The sequence below is a fragment of the Nymphalis io genome, chromosome Z (assembly GCF_905147045.1).
Source record: "Nymphalis io chromosome Z, ilAglIoxx1.1, whole genome shotgun sequence".
NCBI lineage: Eukaryota > Metazoa > Arthropoda > Insecta > Lepidoptera > Nymphalidae > Nymphalis > Nymphalis io.
This window is the reverse complement of record NC_065918.1, coordinates 818,832-844,211: the sequence shown is the minus strand read 5'-3', so window position 1 is coordinate 844,211 and position 25,380 is coordinate 818,832. Positions and strand designations below refer to the sequence as shown.

The 25,380-nt window shown below is 35.9% G+C and overlaps 1 protein-coding gene across 2 annotated transcripts; it reads right to left on the bottom strand.

Annotated features, from left to right (window-relative positions):
- Window positions 1-64: 64 nt before the first annotated feature.
- On the bottom strand, window positions 65-23,491 carry LOC126780201 (proton-coupled amino acid transporter-like protein CG1139). Of its 2 annotated transcripts, none has more exons than XM_050504468.1 (9): window positions 23,359-23,491; window positions 13,160-13,286; window positions 11,272-11,331; window positions 8,269-8,419; window positions 7,344-7,550; window positions 5,284-5,562; window positions 4,970-5,148; window positions 4,228-4,409; window positions 65-410 (listed from the first exon to the last, which is right to left on the bottom strand). In XM_050504468.1, exons 2-9 carry the CDS (start codon window positions 13,234-13,236, stop codon window positions 151-153), a joined length of 1,395 nt encoding a protein of 464 aa, XP_050360425.1. In that variant the 5' UTR covers window positions 13,237-13,286; window positions 23,359-23,491; the 3' UTR covers window positions 65-150. The 2 variants fall into 2 exon arrangements, with proteins under 2 accessions (XP_050360425.1, XP_050360424.1); XM_050504467.1 differs by lacking the exon at window positions 23,359-23,491 and adding an exon at window positions 14,044-14,190.
- Window positions 23,492-25,380: the final 1,889 nt, after the last annotated feature.

Here is a 25,380-nt window from a genome sequence, read left to right as displayed (position 1 = left end):
AGCCCATCTACTGTTGTCTAGCCTAATTCAGATATTAAAAAATATAGTTAAATAAAAGATGGAATACAAATCAAAAGTTATTTAATCGATAAGTGTCAACGAGAGAGTGACACCACGTTACAGGGGACAACTGAGCTAAGGACTGGTAGGTCAAGCGTTAGCAGTGCCTGAGAATGATCGAATAATGCTGTCCAAAGCAGTATATGTACCAGCGAGCAGGCCAATAACGCCTATTATGAATAGAATTGCATCTTTTCCGAACAGAATGCTCCTCGCTGCGCTTGCTCGTTTCGGGAATGTAACGCAGACTTCCATCAATGCTGGGAAACATATACCCAACGCGGAGAGGCAAAGGGCTCCAAATAGGGATATAAACAATCCCAGCCTTGGTACCGCTATCGCCAACACAACTGAAAATAGAATCGTTGATAAGCACAGTGACCAACTGCATGACTACAGGCTAGTCAAAACATGCGCTCTTGTAATCACATCACGTCAATAAAATGGATAGTAACATATTATACATACAAGTAATATACTTTTTTTTTTATATTCGCCGGGAGGGCAAATGACTCTACTCCACCTGGTATGGATGGTAAGTGGTAGTAGAGTCCAAACGCGATGACGGCCAGTACAGACGGGAAAAACGTTCTGCACTAGCCGCCTTTGCCTTGCCGGCCCGCAAGATGCCTCTTCACGACTCGTTTGAAGGAACCCGGGTTGTAAGAGGAGGGGAACACGTGAGCTGGTAAGGAATTCCATTTTTTGGAAGTGCGACAAAGAAAGGAGTTGCCAAATTTCTTTGTTCGCGATGGAATTGATGTCACAGTTAGGCGGTGACATCGAGAACTAGCTCGCGTGGACTTAAGAAGGAAGGGGGAAGCAGGAATTAGAGAGAATAATTCCTCAGAGCACTCGCCGTGATACAGTCGATAGAAAGCGCTCAGTGCTGCTATCTCACGACGCAATTGTAAAGGTTCAAGGGTGTTTGTGACCTTTACGTCGCCAATAATGCGTACGGCACGTCGTTGCAACCGGTCCAAGGCCTCAAGTAGGTACTTAGCGGAGCCATCCCAAAGGTGCGAGCAATATTCCACGCAAGACCGTACCTGTGTTTTGTACAGCAGGCACAGTTGTTGTGGCGTGAAAAAGCGCCGCACCTTGTTCAGAACTCCGAGTTTCCGTGAAGCTGTTTTTATAACAGCCTCGATGTAATCCCTTGGACTAAGGTCGCAGCGAACGTCGATCCCCAGTATGGCGATTTTGCTTTGTATCACCAGCGGAGTACCACAGAGGGAGGGGAAGAGGGGAAAATGCTGACTTTTTCGCTGTGAGAGCGCATACCTGTGTTTTCTTGGCATTAAACTCAACAAGATTGTCAGAGCCCCATTTAGCGATGAGCTCTAATGTCCTATCGAGTTCAACGACAAGATCCTTCCGCCTCTCCTCAATTTCCGCCCGCCCAGCCACTGCGCGTCCGTGGTATCCACCAAGCACTGTACTATCGTCTGCATAGCAATGTATGTTCCCAAGAGAGAGCATATCATTGATATGCAAAAGAAAGAGTGTCGGAGATAGCACAGATCCCTGGGGGACCCCAGCATTCACTATATAGAATTGTGAAGCGCAACCATCAACTAAAACACGAAGGCTACGCTTGTGTAGGAAGCTGGCAATCCAGGTGCATAGCTGAGCAGGCAGACCATATGCCGGCAGCTTGGAGAGAAGACTTCTGTGCCAGACCCTGTCGAAAGCCTTGGAGATATCGAGGCTGACAACCAACGATTCTCCATGCTTGTCGATAGCTTCACCCCAGAGGTGCGTTACGTACGCTAGAAGATCACCTGTGGACCGTTTAGGTCGAAACCCTTATTGACGATCATTAATTAAACAGTGATCTTCTAGGTAATGGATCAGTTGGTTGTTTAAAATCCGTTCCATCACCTTACAAAGTACTGAGGTGATAGCTATTGGCCGATAATTTGCCGGGTCAGACCGATCCCCTTTTTTGGGAACCGCTTGCACATTAGCTCTTCTCCAAGCCTCCGGCACACTTCCCGAAGAGAGAGAAAGTTGGAACAGGCGCGTTAACACAGGAGACAGCTCCGCTGCGCACTTCTTCAGCACTATGGCTGGTATTCCATCGGGACCGCTAGCTTTCCGTACATCAAGTGATTGCAGCTCCGCACGCACATCACGTTGCCTGATTTTAATGTCAGGCATCGTATGGCCACATGCAGGTATTGTAGGTGGCAGTGCACTACAATCATCGATGACGGAATTGTCGGCAAAGAGTTTAGCCAGGAGATCAGCTTGCTCTTGCGGACTGTGAGCTAGCGATCCGTCCGGATTTCTGAGCGGTGGCAGCGAAGGTTGGCAGAAATTGTTTTGCACAGACTTGGTCAGACGCCAGAAGCTACGGGAGCCCCTAGGATGCGAAACAAGGTCATGACCAATCTGTACAATGCGCTGTGCATCCGCTCTCGTGTATGCCTTTCTACAGGACTTGGAATTTTTATTATAGTTTGCTTTCAGTGAGTCAATGTTAGATGCCCCGCTAACGCAGACGTTGATCCACTTGCGATATGCCGCCTGCTTAGATGATACAGCATCGGCACATTCACGAGTGAACCAACGGTTACGCGTACTCCTACTGACGAGATCTGAGCTAGGAATATAGTATTCCATTCCCAGCATGATCTCGCCAGCAACAGCAGCGGCACTAGCTGTCGGGTCATTCCCACTGAAGCAACGTTCCTTCCAAGGGACCGACGCATAGTTATCGCGCATACCGTCCCAATCCGTCGACTTATAGTGCCAAACACGACGTTTGCATACCGCTAGTGGCGGCAGCTTGGCCTGTGGCACTCTGGTAGAAACAAGGCTGTGATCCGAAGAGCCAAGAGGAGCCTGAACCACAACCTGATATTCCACCGGGTGAGAAGTCAGCAGAAGGTCCAGTAGAGAAGGTGCTTGCCCATCAATGTCTGGGATCCTGGTGGGCTGATCAACCAGTTGGGTCAAGTCATGTGTGAGAGCAAAAGCATGAGCAGTCCTTCCAGCATAGTCAGTTTTGAGGGATTTCAACCAGGATTCGTGGTGAGCATTAAAGTCCCCCAAAAACACCAATTCCGCGTTAGGAAATTGCTCTTGCGCAGCATCTGCCACCCGACTAAAATGGTCAAATAATTGGCTTGTCTCCAAGTCACCATTGTGGGATCTGTAGAGGCACACGTAGACTCGGCTCTGACGAACCAGGTCCACACGTACCACCAACATGGAGAAGGAGGGGTCCTCCAAGCAGCGCAGTCGGTGACAGCAAACATCCGCCCTGACGAACAAGCATACTCCGGCTTTCGCTTTGAAGGATTCTTCAAGCGTGTAGCCGGGATAATTAAGGTAGCTGGTATCGGCAGGACGGAGTATTTGTGTCTCCGTGAGAAACAACATTGCTGGCCGTGCTGTCTCGAGATGGTGGTGGACAGCGTTGAGGTTAGTGTGGAGTCCTCGGATGTTAGAGAACTCGACCTCAAACAGCGAGGGTATGGTGGGGGTGTGCACCGCTGTACGACCGTTATTTCTTTTTTGTTGCGCCATTTGGGAAAAAAGAAATGGAAAAGAGACGTGAAGCGAGCGATGTATTGCCACGATAGGGATGGGCAAAGTGTGGAGGCGTGTTTCCCCAAGTGGTTGCCAAAAGGAAAAATACACTGACCCGCCGGACGGAAGGGCCCCCGAACCCCCCCGGAAGTGGCCGCTGGGACCCCACCTACCGGTCAACAACCGGCACGACGGTCCACCCCGAGATTATGCGTGGCCTGGTGGGGCAGCCTCACGAGCTGGCCAGCGGAACAGCCGTTTCTTCGGGTCTCCCTGTCCGGCAGATCAATACAGTTTCCCCCGGCATTGGTTCAACAGCCGTCTCCAATTGGACCAACACCCATCGCGGCAATACTCGCTCGGGCTCTGGCTGTACGTTGGCTGACCTCGAAACGCGGCTGCAAGCCACTTCACGAGTTTTTCACCATGCGTACGGTGGTAACAAGCCAGGCGGATGTTAGCATCCTACCAGCAGATGAGTAGATGGTCGCTCAGATATCCCTTAGTCGCCTCTTACGACACCCATGGGAAAGAGAGGGGCAGTGAAATGTATTCTTTCTCCGTCACTGCACGGATACACTATATATTAAGGAAACAAAGTTAGTAGAGAAAGTAAAGGATACTTACATGTAAGTAAACATAGCGCAACTCGTAATGCGTATTCGTAGAATCGCACTTTCTGCGCCGACGAGCCCTCAACCTTCGGTAACAAATAGCCTTTCCATAAAACTTCTACTGGTACGTAGCAGTGTAACCCATAGCTTATGAAGATTGCAATAGCGAATATAACCATCACACTTGTCGCCAACCTAGATATAATCGTTCATAGTTAGTCGAGAATACAGTGACGAAATAATTTATAATTAGAAAAAAACCTGTAAATAAATATCGAACAAAATAAATAAAAATATTGTTTCGTTCTTAAAATAAATAATTCGTGCGTACAATATTTTTTCTAATAATATACAGCAACGAAGGAAAATTTTACGTGTCCACACAAGAGTATAGAGAGCAGGCGGAGGCATGACGTTTGCCATCACGGCATACGAGGCAGTTCATTTGATAGTCTATGTAATTAATCTTTGTAAATACTGTTTGAATACTATACTTAAACGATTCGAATTTAACGCGCTACACCATCCATTTTAAATATTTTTAATCTTAGAAATATGCTCAATAATTACAGGCACAAGGGACATAACATCTTAGTTCCCAAGGTTGGTGGCGCATTGGTGATGTAAGCGATGGTTAACATTTCTTACATGTCTATCGGCGTTCGTGACCACTTACCATCAGGTGGCCCATATGTTCGTCCGCCTTCCTAATCTATAAAAAAAATCTAAGAAGGTAATAAAACGATGTTACTTACGGGTCTTTCTCTGGCAGATCGAGTGTTATAGAATCTCTACAATCTGACACGCAGTACACATATCCAAGTGCTCCTACCGCTACGTAAAGTAGAACTATAATGGTCATACCAACATTTAGCACACCACATGGTTTGCCGAAGGCTTTCGGTGTTTTCATGTTATTTTCCAGGGCTATTACCTTAAATAATAATAAATTTATAACAAACCTCAGATACGTTTGTAATTATTATATAGCAATTACTTAAGTATCTGATCTAAAATAAAACTTTATTTTAATGTCTAAAATGGCAATATATTAAACAGTTTTACTCACAACACCAACAGCAGTAAGTGCGAACAACACCGTTCCAAAGAACAGTGGGAATGTTTCAATCGATCCCCATAAATCGAGTGGCACGTCCCTGGCACTGGGTTTCTTGCCGATCACCAGATAATAGACCACAATCCCGAGACCCACGAAGGTCATCACGTTGGCAAGCGCGGAGAATGGAGCCAACAGCTTCAGACTCGGTATCAAGTTGAACGCTATCAGAGGACCGAGGATTATTAGCATGTGTATCTCGGCAGCCATTACGTAATATGGATCAGTTACCTGAAAAAAATATTGCCTTTACCACTTGACAAATTTTAGGAATATTGAGGATCCAAAATTAAAAATAAAGTTCTTAAAAGAAAATAATTGATTTAGGTATATAAAAGAAAGTCGAAATAGCCCAGTGGTAAGAACGCGTGAATCTTAACCGATGATCGTGGGTTCAAACCCGGGCAAGCACCACTGAATTTTCAGTTGTGATTATAATTCACCTCGTGCTTGACCGTGAAGGAACATATGTGTATTCCACCAACCCGCACTTGAGCAGCGTGGTGGAATAAGCTCCAAACCTTCTCTTCAAAAAAGGGAGAGAAGGCCTTGAGCCCAGCAGTAGGACATTCACAGACTGTTACGGAAGTTACGGATATAAAAAAGCTACGCTTTAGATATGTCTAAATCTAATATACATTTTGAATCCTCAAATCCTAAATAGTAAAATGAAACAACAATATAAACTGAGAGCAATAATACAATAAAAATGGATAGTAACTAATAATAATAATGACATTATTAATTTAGAATATGTTGAAATAGACTAAACCTAATCACAAAATTAACTCTTGATGGATCTAAGAAGGATACATTTCTTACAAAGCTATGCATTCGATTATATTACATTCATGCGTCGCAAAAGTTATTTAATATTCGCGTGCAAACAACGATTAACTTAGATAATCAGTATAAATGACGATACACTTGTGACACGATGTATTGTATTAAAGATGTCACACGGTTATTACCATTGAAAACCTACTATGGCCTCGATACATATAAGCCTGACAGCTACAGAATTCGAAATATGTATCATATAAACAATATCGAAATATGTAAAGATTTTAAGAACGTTCTGACTCTCATAATAACAAAAGGAGCCAATACTTAGGTAACAAATGAGCCGGAATTATAAAATTTATCAATGAATTTGTTTTAGTGTGAGACAGTTGCGATAGGTAATCTGTACAATGTTCATTGCATATTAGGTAAATTAAGTTTCAATAGGAAAACTAGATTTGTACTAAACAGTGAGAGATTATTTTGTTTTAATTCTAAGAGAACTCTGCCTATGAGACCGTATTAAGGCTAGCACAAAGTATTCTGAACACAAAAAAATGGAACGTAATGTATTAAAGATAAAGTTCAATATGTACTTTAAAAAGAAACGTCAAGAAACGTCGAAGTACTTATAATAATCTACTTGAAAGGCTACTACGACTATTTAAGATTAAAAATATCTTCCTACAAAACTGCAGGTGAACGATGAGAGCTACTGAAAGATTACTATCACAAAACCAATGCGCGTAGTCATTTAGTACGGACACGTGCATTTATTATTTAGTGCCCTTGATGATTATTGGCGTGCGGTCACAGTACGATTCATGACCCGCGTCATGCTGCCGCCGACGCCGACGCCCGCCCATTTAAACCAATTGCAGTACCCTCGCTTGCATAATATTGAGGAAATAGTAATGGATCACTTATTAATTTGTTACATTCCAACGCTGTCATGAGAAACAATCACGCCCGAAATAGATACAAGCATTTCATTCACAGGCGTGCCCTCAAATAAAAATTTGATATTATCGGGGATAATACAATGGTACGTACTCTTAATAATTTCGCAATGCTAGTACAATTTAAAGATAGCTCATAAGTAAATTCTTCTCCAACAGTGAATTTTCAAGAAATTACAATAAATGTGTACCCATTCACAATTAAAATATTATATTTAAAATCCTAAATAAAAAGAACATATGAATATAGGTATCGCTACGAAAGATTACCTTTTTGATATTATCAGCTATGAATACAATGTAAACACAGCAGATTCCAAGCTGGTAGACGACGAGAAAGATGTCGACAGCAAGGGCGGCAGGGCGAGCGAAACGTCGCAGGGCATGCGGCCCGCAACCTAGTGCCGTAGCCACAGACTCGGGGTACGAGAGAAGCGGTACACGCAGGTGTTTACAAGCCGCATATTGCGACCGGACCTTTGAAAATAAAATATGAATTAACCTTTATTGTTACTAAGAAGCCATAGATAACCACGATCATGTTTAAAGCCATAGAAGAGTTGACAATATTGTAGTTAATATTATAATCGTTAGGTAAACGGGCGAATAATCCACCTAATAGCAGGTGGTCACTTCCACAAAGAGACATTTTAATAGATAGGCGGACTAATAATTAAGCCACTTGATTCTATGTGTTAACCACCGCGCATTGGCATTGACGATGTAAGAAGTATTCACCGTTCCTTACATCGTCAATGCTCCACCAACCTTGGGAACTAAGATGCTATGTCCATCGTGCTTGTAGGTATTAGTATACCTAGTGAGCTAGTGCTCACTCGCCCTTCAAACGGGAACACAACAGTACTTAGTATTTCTGTTTTGTGATAGAATATCTATAACATATCAATCAGATTGTGTGGTACCTAAGACGAGCTTTCATAAAGTAGAATAAGAAGATTTACACTGTACGAAGTGTTTGGATTTACACTTTGTTACAATGTAAAAGCCCCACGAATCTATTTTAATACTGTTCCTGCGATATTAATGGTTACCCTACATTCCGGAATACAGGAGCAGAAGATCTATATTTTATTGTAGAATAACAGATGACTTGCTAAAAAACATTCTGTATCTTGATAATATTACTATTTCGATTGTGACATAATATTTAAAAAATAAAACCAATGATACGTACGAGTACGTGCAGGCAATGCGTGACAAGTATGCCAACTAGCACTGTAGCAATTATTCCGGTTACGAGTCCAGCGCGAGCGAACGCCTGCGGCATAGCCAATATACCAGTTCCTAAGCTGCATTTCAGGAGATGCACCAACGTCTCGATATTACTGCGAAAAAATCCCAGCATGAAATCATGACAACATGAAAGTTCACATCAAATATCAATCATCTTTCAAACAGAAACACAACCAGAACTCTATATTATGGTAATGTGCAGTTCAGTGCTAGAATTATTGCAGAGACGTTCGCATAGTCGTTCTCATCCAGAAAGACAAATCTACTCACCTACTACCATTATTATCCAAACTTAGGAGGATAATATATCAAATCGTATAGCCGCAACAAGCCCATTATTAAACCATAAATAAAATATTAACTCTTCATTGCAATGTCTGACGTTGTCTTTGATGAAATATTAAAATATCGATATTTACTATAATTATCTTCAATATCGTTTCGATCAGCCTGAAACGATGAATTGCAATGACCTTAAACTAATTTAACTAGGCTAAAATATTAGATTGGATTCTTATTCTCAATTTAATATCCTTATGGCTTATTATAAACTTTCGACGAGCCGGTTGGAGTGGTTGGTAGATATTTGCCTTTCACGCCGAAGGTTGTGGGTTTGATTCCCACCCAGGACAGACATTTGTGTGTATGAACATGTCTGTTTGTCCTGAGTCTGGGTGTAATTATCTATATAAGTATTTATTTACAAAAGAAAAGTAGTATATGTAATATATCAGTTGTCTGGTTTCCATAGCACAAGCTTTGTACAAGCTTAAGGCTTAAGGACAGATGGCCGTGTCTGAAAAATGTCTCATAAAATAAAAAAATAAATAAACTCTCTGGTAGTCATTCCTCTTGTAAAGATGTGAAACGCAAAAACTATATCGGCTACTTCAGAAAGTAAATATTCCTCGATAGGTGATTCAGGGTTACTCTCCGCATTATTGAGAGTTAATCAGATAAAAAGCATGCTTCCTTTTTAGAAGGAAAGTGAGAGCATTATATAGTATATAATGTATTATAAAAATAACAAAATACTATCTTAGTTTTTAGCAGTCCAAATGTATTAGCCATAAATTGACTTTTATAAAACTAGTTTACTCAAAAAGCTGTACACGAAATTTATAAAATATATATTTAACGTTCAGATATCTCGCTAAGCTAACAGATATATTAAATCCGATACAATTGAACAAAGTAGGGAAATTAAATCTAGTTTGAAAATAAATTGTCTGTTAAATAATATATCAGTGACATATAAATGATATGGAATCGTTAAAATAATTGTATCTACAATTTCAATCGTTTCTTTCATACGCAAAATATTTCAAAGAAAGTTCTGAATTATAATGTAGGCTAATAATGACACCATGTGAACTAGATCGTGTCTCAGCAGGTTTAGTACGTGTTGAAAGATAATACATTAGGTAGAATATATTGGCAACAACAGCAATATATAATATAAAATATAACTAAAAAAATGTATATTAAAGTAAAAGGAATAAATTGCAAATACTATTCAGTTCGTTTTGACTATACAGAATTCTTTATTATTCTAAGACCTAATTTACAGCATCGAACATTTAGATCGATGGTCAAAAAAACCTAAATTAATGATCAACTTTCAATTTGGAAATTGCTATAACGGATCAGTTCGGCAATTCACGTTATAAGTACTTAACTTTTTTTTTTATTGATTGTTTACTTTCTTAGTATAAGAATGTACAAAAAAGAAAATATGTACCTAATACAAAATCAAACATGATATTTTAAAACAGCTATAGAGGGACGGATTGAGTGTTCTCTTAATAAACTATAAATGAATTCGGCTAAATAACAATTATATATATAATCTCTTTAAATAAATATGGTTTTCTTATAAAAAATGTATAGGAAAGATTAAAAAAAAAAACAAGTCACGTCATTTCTAATCTGTAATTTGTGATATGGGTGTGCTGAAGCGTTTATCCTTGGCAGCTGTTACTAGTTATTATATGGATACAGGATTTTGTAATAAGTTAACGATGGCACTACAATCGGTAACTTGGCTTATCAAAATTATTAGCTGCATCGTTCATAAATGGACTATTAATTATCAGCTTGTAGTTTACACGATAATGATTCATTTAACGGTCTAATGTTTTTATCATTTGTAACAACTTTTGCTTGTCTGTTCAACACAATATAAATTATTATTAATAGTTCCTAATGTCTTCCATTTTCCATACACGTGTGGCAGAATTTCGATGAAATAAGAAACATGCAGGTTTCCTCACGATGATTTCCTTCACCGAATAACACGAGATGAATTATAAACAGAAATTAAGCACATGAAAATTTAGTGGTGGTGGTTTGAACCCACGTTTACCGGTTAAGATTCACGCGTTCTTACCACCGGGCTAGGTGGGCTTATTATGGTTAAGTTATTAAATTTAAATTCAATTCACTTCTTTAAATGAAGCAACTGGAACTTCCGTTTTCTATACATCATCACTTTTAAAATGTTCATTGTTTCGGTCCCTTGTGCAGGAACTTGTGTTATATGTATAATATTTAAGTAGATTTCGTTTATTTATTTATTTTTTAATTTCATGTATCTTGTTAAAAATACAATGTTAAAATCTGTATTTAAATAGAAGTTGCTTGTTGATTGTCAAAAATCTAGCGCTGGTACGGAAATAATTCAGACCTGAGAAGAACCGGCGAAAGAAACTTAATGGTACCTATATTTTTTTGTTACCTCAAGTATAACAATTATATTAAATAATAAGTTTAAGAAAATTATATTTTAAATTGAAATGGCATAGAAGCGAATAAAACGATTTTTATACTCAAAATGACCATAATCTAAAAATTATTAGTTTTGTAACATCATTTAAAACAAACGTTCCTGAATAAATATTTTAAATATTTATTAGAATTCTTCTCCTAAATAAGAGTTACTTACTTTGTAGGTTTAGAGAGCTGCCGGTGTAGATGCGGATCATAATCTTCCTCAGTTTCCTCTCTGAGAACAAGATAATATATTAAAATTTACATAACGAAAGTCTCTAAAACGTTCTATATATAAAGTCCTATTATACCAATAAACTATGAGCTACGTAGGTTTTAGTCCAACATACTTGAGTAAGTTTCATTTGTCGACGTGCTTATTGATAGTTGATATTTAATTCCGAAAGATTATATACTATTGCATTAGAAACTCATCGTGTCTTTCCAAATAGAAACGCTGACAACGTTTAAAATTCTCGCAAAGATTTCAGAGTAACAGCAGTTTTATTATATTAACAGAACATATACAGAACCACTGCGCTTCATAACTCGTAAAACTTACGTATCCCGTACAACCCTTAAATCGAAATGGAATCAGACTAGCACGTCTATCACATGTCAATAGTACTTCATCCATAATTGAAGACCATGAGAGATGGAGAGAGGTTAAGACAGTTACCAAGCAGGCCACCGCTTACACTTATCTCATTAGCCCATAATGCCTCAGCTTCATGATAGCACATTACACAACTGTGCTGCACTATCCTCAGGAGACTGTCACTTTCCTGTTTCCTGCATTCATCGTATTAAGATACCATCGCATATCTGAATAATACTGAATGATAAATTGTTACGTTTGAAAATTCAATACTATTTTTTATTTAAGCGAATGTTTTGAAAGCCATATAAAAATATTTTTTTATAGATAAATAAAAAATATACGAAAATTGAGATAATTTTGATCTTTACAATTAGTTACGTTGCACTTACTTTCTCCCAAAAACTCAATTTCTTGTATTTACAAGGGTTCCTGGTAATTACATACGAATATGTACCACAAACTACTCTGGATAAACTCTTATAAACTTGATGTATATAAAAATATTAAAAGTAAGAAATAATTGCATATATTTGGTATATGTTTTTAGTTTTTATAACGTTAAAATAAATAAAGATAACTTACCTTTGAATAAGTACGTTGGGCCGCCACGAGATGGTTATTTGGTTAAGATCATAACATAGGAATAACGTTACATGTAGGGCGCGTAAATCAGGAATATTTTTTAAGTAATTATGTGTAACTAGTTAATAAAACTAATACTAAAACTATAATCAATTGAAAATACTTAAGATTTTGATTTATTTTGCATAAGGATAGATTTAAGTAACGTGTTCGTCATTTTTTTGTATTACTCCTAATATAATATGCATTTTTCAATATTATATTGATTAAGAAATTATTTTTACAAAATCCTTTCGACCTAATAATGTTCTAAAATAATTTATTCGATTATAGATTGATTATATTTTAATTTTATTCTAAGAAATAAATAAATCTTGGTTAAAATTATTATTATGGATATATTAATTTCATCTCAGAATCGTATCGTTCGGTGTACGGTTGTACGATAGGGGACTTTTGGGTCATGTTTCCGCTCTTATTAACCTCAAGTACTTTAAATTGAATACTATAGAAAAAATTGCTGTATTAATAATGTTTGATGAAGAAATGAATTATTTTTTTTAAATAAAATAAATTTCATTTCCAAATTGTTAATTTAAAAATGTTACATTGAAAATAAACTTTCCAAACGTTTTCTTTTTATAATACGTGTAAACACACACGTGCATTTTTATGTTTTTCACACGTGAGACCACACTAGCGTGCAGGCTCACTACATTACGTGCAAGGACTCTTACACACACATTTGCATGGAGAGATTCGTCCTCTTTAGGCATATAAATATACACCTTTACATGGGCATATATTTTTGGTATCTCATGTACGCACATCTTGAAATCGGTAGTCATGGTAAGTAGTCGGTTATATATATATATATTACTTGGTAGGGATAGGCGAAGAAGACTCGGCCGAATCGGACACCGGCTGCAGGCGCACTGTCTCCGCCTTATCGTCCATTCTCTGTCAGACTTGTTCCGACGTCACTTTGATTGCAGCCCAACGATCACCTGTGACGAATATTTTAATAACTAATCGTTATCGTATATATAACGAACATATCTGCGACTTTGCTCGCTTTTTAATTTATTTAAAATATTTTTTTAACGGGCAACAATTAAATAACATTATAATAATAATTAATCGTAATACTAGAATTAGGTTTAGAAATAAAATTAATTAATCTAGAAACAAATATATTAGTAATTATAACAAATTTTTTTTCTGTAAAACAAATTTTTAACTTCGAACATTTAAGACTATTTACGATAAAAAAAAACACAAACTAACTGGTCTTTATATTTCGAATAGGTGAATAAATAAATATTACAATGATATCACGTTTCTGTATGACTATCATCTCGCTGTAATCGTATCGCCACAGCATTCCATAATACATTCGTGACAATCAAACATACAATTATTTACGCTTAAATATATTATTTAACATAGACAACTTCTACACAGATGTGTCAAATGTGGTTATGTAAAGATCTATTTAAAACTTTGTCGTAAAAATGAGCACATTTCGAAATTTCGCAAAGCATGCATTAGTATAATCGTAAATATTAAACAACTACACAAATTAAATGAGACTTTCAACTGTCAATTGTAAAAAACTCTACGTTAGCTACTACTTATATACTCAGTTAAAAGCTTTACCATAACAAAAATTCGCTGTCAAAAAATTCTCGATCGAAATTAAATTTAAAATTTCAAAATTAGATTAAATTAAAAGAGTAAATTTTAAATTCGTTTTCGACATACTTGATATTCCTTTCAGTTGAACGATGTTGAATTCCACGTTATTAGACTATTGTACTATTGGGAATGAGCACGCGCGTCTTGTCTTGTACACCCGTTATACTATATGCCGTGAGCTCGTCTGACGTCTAAGAGGCCCGACATCCCGGAGGACCGCGCCCACCTCCGCCCGCGCATATCTCATTCATTTAAGCTTCTTAGGAACTATGTACATGAAACAATTATCCGCCAACTATTGGTGACAATTGGACATATCGATAAAATAATTTGTTGCAAATACCGACCACTTTATATATGAACCTGTCATCTTACCCACCCTACACAAATATGACGTTGTCATTTTGTGAGGGAACATTTTCGGAAGGGTGTTTTTTCGATTTTCAGAACCCCCAAAATAAACATAAACTCGGACATTATTATTATTGAATTAAATACTTTATTTTATTTAGCAATAAAATAAAACTATGTTTTTACTCTCTGTTTCCTCATTAGATTTGATTAAACTACGCTTTATAATGTAACTTATGTACTCATAATAACATAATGTATTATATACGTAAATATTAAACTCAGGACACATTTAATATTAATTCAATATAAATTGAATATTTACCAATTATTATAATAATTATCAATTGAGAAATCTGAATCGAAATTTAAATAAAGAAACAGAAATTAATCATGACATATATTTTGTATTGCGTCGTTGGTGGTATATTAGTTTGAAATGACATACATAAATAACTAGGAAATGAGAAAATTATATGAGGAAGACGATAATCAAAGCCGTGGCAACAAGAGGTCGCTCCTGTCCGCGCTAGCTGTTTTCCTGTGGCTACTCTCACTTTGAAAACGATTCGAGTTTAGATAAGTCTGTCTCCCGTGCTTACTTGCATATGAAATCTTAAAATAACTTTTACATAATAATATTGTGTCATATTTTATTTCTTATAGCTAATATACTCAATGTTAACTTTTCTTGTATAAATATAATTTAATTATATTCATAGCAACACTTAGAAGACTATATAAATTGCCTTTTTTAATGTCGTTAGGTCGTTGAGTTCAGGCACTATGGGAAATTTAACATATATGATAGAAGCTAGTAGGCATTTTATGTTTTTTTTTTAAGTTTTCAATTTACTCAAAGGTTTTATTTTATTTTATTTATAATATTACATAGCAATGTTGTATACTTTTTAAATATGAAATATTGCTTATCTCTTAAATCTACAATTTAAACAGTAATAATACAGATATACACAAACACGAAATAAATACAAAAAAGGTTATATGGAATGACAAAAGAATATATTGTAAATTATTTACACGTGATTTTCGTATGTAAAATTTGATTCGTGTTGTGACGGGTGACCTGATTCTCGTGCCAAGTCGCACGAAATATATTCCGTCTTGTTCAACGCGAATTGTTACAGACTCGACCTTCTTCTTGAACCTTTTTCGTGTTCAACTAGAATAATTAGAGGCTTCATATATTTTTACAACATATATAGTTACTTCGACCGTCGGAATCTTCGTTTTATCAACTATTCTACTAGTAGCTATTACTGCGCTGCTCGATTCATGATTTGTGGTTGTTTTTTTGCATGCACTTTATCATATAAAATATCTATTTATTTATGTTATAGAATATATCTTACAATACTCTCTAGAAAAGTTAATTATGCGTTTGTTTTTTTTATCGTAATTGTAATTTAATAAATATACTTCCGATACGTTTTACAGTGACCACAAGTATGAAGTGAAACCGCAATCTATAGTATGAAGTGTGTGTGGTCGAGTATATGTATAAAGCTATGCAGATTCTGATAAAGTGCACTTGCACTTGCACTTTTTGTTACAAAATTAGAGAAATTATATTAATAAAATAAGCCTTTTACACCAAGCTCTAGACAAGCCTAGCGCTAATATTTTACCGCCGGATCCTGTTTCCTGCTGTTTGCCATTGCTGTGAAATTCTAGCATGAAATAAAAATAGTAAAGATTTAATAGTTGTCTTTTTGTATAATCAAAACATATTCGAATGATATAGAATTTAGTGTCATATGAATGGTTTTTAACACGAATTAAGACGGACCCGTTTACTTTGTTTTTGACAGGCATATCTACATTTTTATTTAAATTATGGGTAGGCTTTGAAGTTGCTTTAAAATAGTATGTGCTTTATTAAACAGAACAATTTCGGACTACAGGGAAAGAAGATACACACATACAAGAAGAAAATAAATACCTGGCCGCCAAAAAAATCGACCCACCCGTATTTTTTTACTTAGAAAATTGGTATCTTAACTATGCGACGACCTAGGTGGATTGTTTTACTTATGGGACATACATTTAACATTTTATTACCCACTTGATATTGATTTGGAGGAGTTGTAAGTGTTTATTATTGATTAAGTGTATGAAACTTTGTTGAAACAATAATTTTAATAAGTTTAAACATAAAAAATGGATACTACTGAAGCAGAAGCTGCTCAAGTCGTAGCTCTTATTCATGAGGGGTTAAGTCAGCGAAATGTGGCTAGAACACTAAAATTAAGTCGTTCAGGGGTGCGAAGAGTGTACAAAAGCTACTTGGAGACTGGGGAGTATCGCCGGAGACCAGGATCTGGCAGGGGGCGTGTCACGAACCCGACCAATGACCGTTTTATTGGTTTGACGTCTTTAAGAAACCGACATCTTTCGGCTGTTGACGTTCAAGGTAGACTCCGAGAAAGTCGTGGAGTGTCTGTGAGTGAAAATACTGTAAGAAGAAGACTTCGAGAGCAAAACTTAACCCCTCACAAGCCAGCAACAGGACCAAAACTCACAGCATCCCATCGACAAGCAAGACTACAATTTGCTAGGCAGCACGTCGATTGGACACTGGACCAATGGGAGACAGTATTGTTCAGTGATGAAAGCCGAATGTCTCTAGTAGGCTCTGATGGACGACGTAACGTCATGCGAAGGCCAGGAGAACGCTACTCTCAGTGTTGCATTCGAGAAACAGTCCGATTTGGTGGAGGCTCTACATTGTTTTGGGAGGTATTTCTTTGACGGGACGCACAGAGCTGGTTTTTTTCCGTAATCGTGCTGTTAATGCTGAAACTTACATAACGGACATTCTGGAGCCTCATGTGATGCCTTACGCTGGATATATTGGGGGTAATTTCCAATTTATGCACGACAACGCACGACCTCACGTCGCTAGAATTGTTAAAGACTATCTCAGGGAAGTCGAAATTCCAGTTATGCAGTGGCCAGCCAATAGTCCGGACTTAAACCCGATAGAGCACCTCTGGGACCAGCTAAAACGTACGGTTCGAGCACGAAATCCAATTCCAGAAACCCTGAATCAACTGGAAGCTGCCCTAACTGAAGAATGGCAACGGACCCCACAGGAAGACATTAAAAAGCTAATCAGGTCACTTAATAGGCGTATGCAGGCAGTGATTAGGTCAAGAGGAGGAAACACTCCCTATTAAAGTAAGATTTAGGCACCCAAATTTAAAAACAAACGGCATTATCGTTTTGTACACAAAAAAATAAAATTGCGTAAAATTTTGTGTTTTCGTGTTTTGTCACATATATACCTAAAAACCTATTTTTTGCGCACTATTTCTGTTTTTGTACAATCCTACAATAGCATTTTTTCATTATCAATCTTAAAAATATAAATATGTGGTAGTTTAAAACCATACGATAGCTTTTTTACAAAAAATGTAGGTGGGTCGATTTTTTTGGAGGCCAGATAACAAATGAGTTCATCCCATTATTAAAATATTATAGTGGCATTAGGCGTAGAAGTAGTTTAGATTTTTCGTGTAATCAAAATTACTCGATAACCACGGTATTGTGAATTTTAACTCATCATAAAATCTGTAAATGTTCCATTATGACAAATGACTCAAGGAAGACTTGAAGCATGTTCCACGGCGCTGCACCAGTTCGGGTTTGAAGATAAGCATGTGGCATAAATCCATTCATCCGTTTACAAGCCAGCTTACTCACGAAGTTTTTCTTCAAATGCCTTCAATCAATATAGACGCATTACACTTAAAAATACCTTAAAGAAAATACCTTAACCTGTGACGGACCGGCGAAAGAAACTTAGATTTTTTTTGTTAAATATTGTAATTGTGTACAAATTTTAAATATAACAAAGCATCCAGCCAAAGAGAAATCGTTTTATTTCCAAGGTGTGCTATCGTCCTAACTAATTATATAATTATCTTTTCACAGGAGCGTTTCTTTACATTTTTTTAAAATTAGTAATTAAGATACTTTAACAACTGAACACGAGATGAAAAACATATAAATATTTTGGTTTGCAGGATTTGAAATATTAGGTTAAGATGTGTTTTATACACTGGGCCATTGTGGTATTATACATATAAACAGTGTTATGTAATGTTTCTAACGTAGTATAATTAATGTCTAGTTAAAATAATTTTACCGACCTGTACAATCTACGCGGCAATGTTTAACGGTCCGTCTCTTAAGTATGCAGTTACTAATAAGGCGATCTTGTTCCAAGAAGGGCCACTCTGGGACAACATTGTTATCCTAACAAAGGATATGAAATCCATTGTGGGACATTATACGAGTTCTTTTATTCATAGCCAATTGATCTAATTCATTCAGGAATTAATTAATTATAATAATGGAATTCAGATTATTATGCTCTGCTATTATTATGTTATAGATATGTGTATTTATCCGACTTCGCGTGGATCTAACTAAGGATTTACGAGTACCTACTCGAATCCCACAAAACCTGGTCTAATGAGACCGGGTAACTTTTTGAAGGTTCCCCCTAAGTGAAAAAAATGATATTTTTTTACTTTACGACTATGTGGGGTGTGATATCGCGGGCAATGTATATATGTATGTACATCTGTTTTCGCACATCTTCTAAATCTATGTAGCTATTATAATTTGAATAATCGTTAGAAACGTCTGGATCATGTCCGGATTTCAGGCTATGTGACACCAAAACACATTTGTTATCATTAGCTCCGGGTTGCTGCTGAGATTTTTTCTTTTATCGGCCTGATCTGGAGTTTGAACCCAGGGCCTAGGGATCTGCGACCTTATAGCTAGCCCTAGTCAACGAAGCAGTCTTGAAATAATAAATTATAAACAAATATTAAAAAACAACCTTCTGCGATAATACATCCCAGCATCCCACTGTCCTCTGCCCTCTTTTCATACATATATTCTTTCAAACATCTTGGTAACTATAGCTTATAACTAATCATTAACTCGTAAAGAAAAGACGTTCTTGATTGCAATATTGTATAATAAATAAATAAATTGTAATAAATAAATAAAGATAAAACTATAGTTATCGATAGTTTTTCCTCTTTACTGCATCGTAAAAATGTTAATTTATCCATAACACGTAGAATGTTGTAAAACTTTCTGTAGGAATTTTATAGATCAAATAATCTTCAATATCAAGTTTTAGTGTATTGTTCTAGTTTCGGCAGCATTCGCTTAACAAGCCCCTGACTATATTCCCCCCGCCTTCATTGACACAAGCTATACCTCAAACATATCTGCCTAATTGCAAGACGCTACATCATCATTAACATCGGGAAATAATGTATAAGGTTGTGTTAGGAATATGTCTATTTAGTTAAAAATACTAATTGTCTTAAATAGTAATCCAGACCGATTTAAGCCACTGCGGCCAACCTCGTGATTAGCCAACTGCACAAGACATATTATAGGGCACAAGCGTGTACGCAAACAAAGGTGCACCTTTATTCCCTAACTCTCATAATCCGATGGGCCGACACGACCGGAAAGATTTCAGGCGCAGGACTTATGGCTTTACGTGATTTGCGAGGCACGGGAGTGTACACACTACCAACTTTCAGACTCCGGGCTGCTATTGAGAATTTTTGAAAGACTCATGGGATTTTAACCCAGGACCTCTGCGGCCTCTCATCCAACCACTAAACCAACGAGGCAGTCAAATGGTAATTGTCTATGGAATCATCTTATGGCTATATATGAACAGGGTATATACCGGATTCACAGCAGAAAATACAATATGAAGAGCGTTAAAAAATAAATGAAATTAAAGACTCGTTGAGTTAATAACAGGCGGAACCGTGATGTAAAATTCTGAAGTGAACAAACGATATCAGTTGCAATTGGAACTCTTGGACCTTGGTCTGATAGGGAAAGAGACTTTTTAACTGCTGTTAAGCATCAGGTATTATTGTTAGAACTGTTTATATACATATGAGAACTGTTTCGTTTTCACCCTGATAATTGGAATTGTATTTCAAAGGGGAAACGCCATTTCGCGCGGTCATGATTTATACAATAGCTATATATATTAATATATTAATTTTGTGCTGTAGGTATTTATTTAAGTCCTCTATTTAAATAATTCTTATGTATACATCCGAGTGAATTCGAAAAATATACTTATGTCAGAGCAAAACAAATGAATTTTTACGTATGAAATTTACATACGTATGAATTTTTTTACGAAGATTGTAATCTTTGTTGAAGACGAGCTTTTTGGGCGCGTTGATAAGTTACGTCGATTACGCAACACTTGAATAAGACGTTTCCGACATTTAAGTTTCTTATCTGTCACATGTATCGAGTGCCATCTTCCTCAATTTTTTTTCTGGCGCTTTGTCAATCTTTCTCCAAATTATATCGTTACTCGTTGTAAAAATAAAGTTGTATCTTGAGTCGGTATAACCAATAACCCCGTCAAGTTTCATTAGCCATTGTTTTTCGTGTGTTTCGTTTACAAACATAATACATTTTCAAAAATCGTGTTTCTTTCTTTATGTCAACAGCAATTGATCTTTTCTTGTTACCGATTGTTGCTTATTTTGTGTACATTAGGGAACGGCTGTGTTTGTACAAGAGTCACAAGGGCACCGATAACTAAGCAAATATGTGGTTAAGTCTGTAAGTCATAAGTTTCATTCTTACAGTGAACTATAAATAGAGTCTATACTAAAAAGATATTCTAGTAAAAAAGAAAACCATTTTGTGACTACTATAAATGCAAATTTGAACTGCTCGCACTTCTGGTGACCCAAGGGCTGGTAAAGCTAGCGTAAAGCTTAGCTAAGCTTAGCAATTTAGTAAATAGTGCCAGTTTCCCGAGTACAATGTCACAACAATCTTTGGGACATAGTGTATTTTTACTAGTTGACTATTCTCATTGTGTATTGTACTATTATAGTAGCAAAACTCGTGTTTCGCCATAATCGCCAAAATCTACCATTTTAACGTACATTGTAATTATACATGTTTAAAATATTTATTCGTGTATCTCATATTTAATTTGTTTTAATGTGTCCGTATGTTTATAACCAAGCAGCATTACAGTCTAAGTTTCAGGATTAAGATTCACCTGCATGTTATTGAGTTGTTATACATATACATAACAAATTTGTATTGTAGGAGGTTTACTTATCCCTACAAAAGCGTTGTTAAAATAAAAAACGCGCGCTAAGTCCACACCATTTTTAAGTGGACAGAAAGGTAGACGTTTATTCGCTTGTGATTTGTTCAATTGTATTATTAGAATTTATAAGAGTGATTGAGTAAGGAATTTAGATCAATTTGTATGGTTCGGTGTTCTATATTTATAAAAACCAGTTTCACTTTTGGATGCTTAATATATACTAATGTTATACATTAAAAATACGAATGATAAATTACATCAAACCGTACAGTGTACTAACATAATTTTTACGTACCATAATGAAAATAATGTTTTAATGAATATGTATTAAAATGTAAATTAATGAAAAAAATGCCAGAGGAACAATTTCAAGGAATAGATAGTTGTAAGCTTATCTGAAGATCTAGAAGAAATCCGATTTTGTGACGTAATCCACTTATTATCTATACTAAGAAATGACGAGACATTTTTATTGATATGCCTAACTGAAAAAAAATCCTGAAACAATATACGTTAAACTTATAACAAATGATGTTGCGCGTTTTGGAGAAAGTTTCGCAATTTCAACACGTTTTTTTTTTAATTTAAACTACTGACGTGGCAAGCATGAATTTCATTATCTTCTTTACCACTATAGGATATGTAATATTTAATTATTATTGATATAAAGCATTTTCGCTCACTTATGTTTACAAGCTATTATAGTCCAAGGCTTTCGCCGCGTTGTAAAAGAAATTTGAAGCATTGTATTTATGAAAGCAGTTTTAATCTGTGTATCCGTGCTTAAGTGATATAAGAAATAATGCTCTTATTTCTTCTTTATTCTTAAAAAAATATATCGCAATAATGTAGGTTACACAGTACACTTATATATATATATATATATATATTTACCTAAGTATACATATATATAAAAGGTTTTTTGGTTATTCTATTTATATTATACTTAGTAAGGCTCTAAGGTAGTCCCATCTCATCGATATTGGGCTTTGATTTACTTGGAGCGCACTAATAGTCATATTTTCGAATCCTGTTTTAAATGATATTTTAAATAGAACTATTTTAATGTAAGCTATATATAATTATAAATAAAAGGCGCAATGTATAACACGCGACAGAAGTGAGACGTTACACCTAGTAACGTTATCGAAATTTGACGATAAAATTCGCATCACGAGGCTTAACTTTAATAATGGACAGCTCTTTTAACTTCTTGATCAGATTTTAATGAAACTTGGCTTATCGTACTTTGTTTTCTGCTTCATAAAATAGTTCTGAGAGATATTGATAAAAAACGGTCAACAATGTATAAGTATATAAGTGCGGTTTTTAATACAATTATTTTAAGTTGTTTCAACTTAAAATAATTATGTAATTTGTCGTTTCTGATGTGAATTAAAGAAACGTGTATAATATGAAAATAGAAAAGGGAAAACAATAAAAATTTTGTTTTTTATGACGACAGTTAGTGAGTTAGCTTGAAACACAAAACACGACACAGGAATCAGACAAGACATAAGGTTCATTTGACAAACGATACAGAGCTATATTTAAAATAACCGCGGTAGGTACATCGAAATGAATTATGAATGAACAAACAAAGTCGCAAGCATTACGCGACTACGCCTGCGATACTAATCGCGTCAAAGCAAATTGATTTACATAACAAAAACTCATACGACGCCTTATCTCACTGTATACAAATTACAGGAAGATTTCAGTCTCATGTGGTTTATTCTTAGAACGTTTTGTGGAATTATTTTAAAGTTTATAATATCATAAACATAACCAAAAGCAAAGCCACATTCGCGCTATTACATAAACAGCCTTATTTTCATATGAAGAATATATATGAGTTCACTTACGTCAAATTATACACCGCTATGTAGAGAACTGTTGCCACCAAAGTGATTTAAACATTTAATTCACAAATTATTATAAAGAAACTGTCGCCTCGAGTAAGGCTTGAATAGAAATGTTACTCGCCGCAACCCCGTACTGCACGCGGTCTGTGACGTCACTGCAGCACCCTCTTATATGAGATCGTGCTCTAAGATCAAATTGTGCTACAGAAATGGTAAATGATTACAGTGGGTGGGTGATATAAATTATAATCAAAATGGAAATATACGTTATTCAAGTAGGCTCTTGCGAGCACTTTTGACTCGTCGTTTCACCATGGTTGTTACCACCGATTTGAAATACAGATTCTACCGAGACGAACCGGCAAGAAACTCAGTAGTTACTCTTTTCTGACAGTTAAGTTGCATATGTAGTTAAATACAATTGAATTATTATTTATCCTACATGGAAATCAACGAATGTTGACTCCACGGTTTTTTGTCATCTACATAAGATTTATTCGAGCAATCTTATATCTACTAGACGAATCTATGTTTTATAAAGTCTTATAAAACATAGTTTTTTTTTTTAAATAAGATTCAAATTTATTTACTGGCAATGATTCATGTACCGTATTTATGACAGAACTTTTCTAATTAGGCGACATTTAGATATGCATATAATAAATTGTTAATTAAATATTTTTTTAGTGAATTATTTGCACAGTCAAGATTGATACATACCTAAAACTTATTTTACATGAATATAAAAATATTAAATTTCAGGACTTAAACTCGCCTATCTATTCGTTTTTATTTATTAATAATCTAAACACAAATAAATGACGTTCGTGCAAAATTACCCATACGAGACTTAAAATTAACTCGATCCGAGATGCCATTTCTATTTCTCCTTTGCTGTGGGAATAACAATACGCGAGTTAGAGAGAGATAGCTATAAAACTGTCAGTTCGTTTTATTCATGATGTCGTAAACAATTTTTGTGACCCCTTTCATTTATAGGATCGCAAGACGATAATATTATGATAATTCATAAATCGAAATAGAATTTTTTAACAAAATAAAAATGTTTATTTTATAAACTTACGCATTACTACTATACTTTCAGTTATTTTATAATTAATTCTATAAATAAAGTATCTTAAATCAAGCTTTAGTCCCGAGAAAGCGCTTAGCGAAATTAAAAAATTAAAATAAAAAAAAAAAATTGTTGTGCCATGCCACTTAAAAGACCAGCCCATTCACACCGATGAAATTGTTATTAAAAATAAGAGTTCATGGTACAAAATGGTGGTACGATTAAAAAAAATTGATTCACAATGTATTTTAATATTATTTAAACTTTGGACAGTATTAACACTTGAAAAAAAAAACATAAAATTAAAAAAAAAACAATACCTACGTAAAGAAACATAAAGTCTATCATCTATTATATACTACGTAGTTAAAGTAAAAAAATGGTGCGATTTTATCATTACAAGCGGTATCGCAGACCTCCTTGAGTGAAAAAAAATTAGTAAGAGATTGGGGTAAATTTAGTAGGAACCCTTTTGTATGTGGAGAAAACGAAATAATAAAGAAACTATACCGTAACAGCCTGTGAATGTCCCACTGCTGGGCTAAAGGCCTCCTTTCCTCTTTTTGAGGAGAAGGTTTTGAAGCTTATTCTACCACGCTGCTCCAATGCGGGTTGGTGGAATACACATGTGGCAGAATTTCATTGAAATTAGACACATGCAGGTTTCCTCACGATGTTTTCCTTCACCGTAAAGCACGAGATGAATTATAATCACAAATTTAGCACATGAAAATTCAGTGGTGCTTGCCCGGGCTTGAACCCACGATCATCGGTTAAGATTCACACGTTCCCACCACTGGCCCATCTCGGTACTTAAAATAAACTAGAAATTAAACATAACGTAAACTATAAGTAAACATTATCTTGCATACTTGTGTTATATACAATACACATATCAATAATACTATATAATGATTTTTTTTACGAACCCTCGTAACCCTCGGATT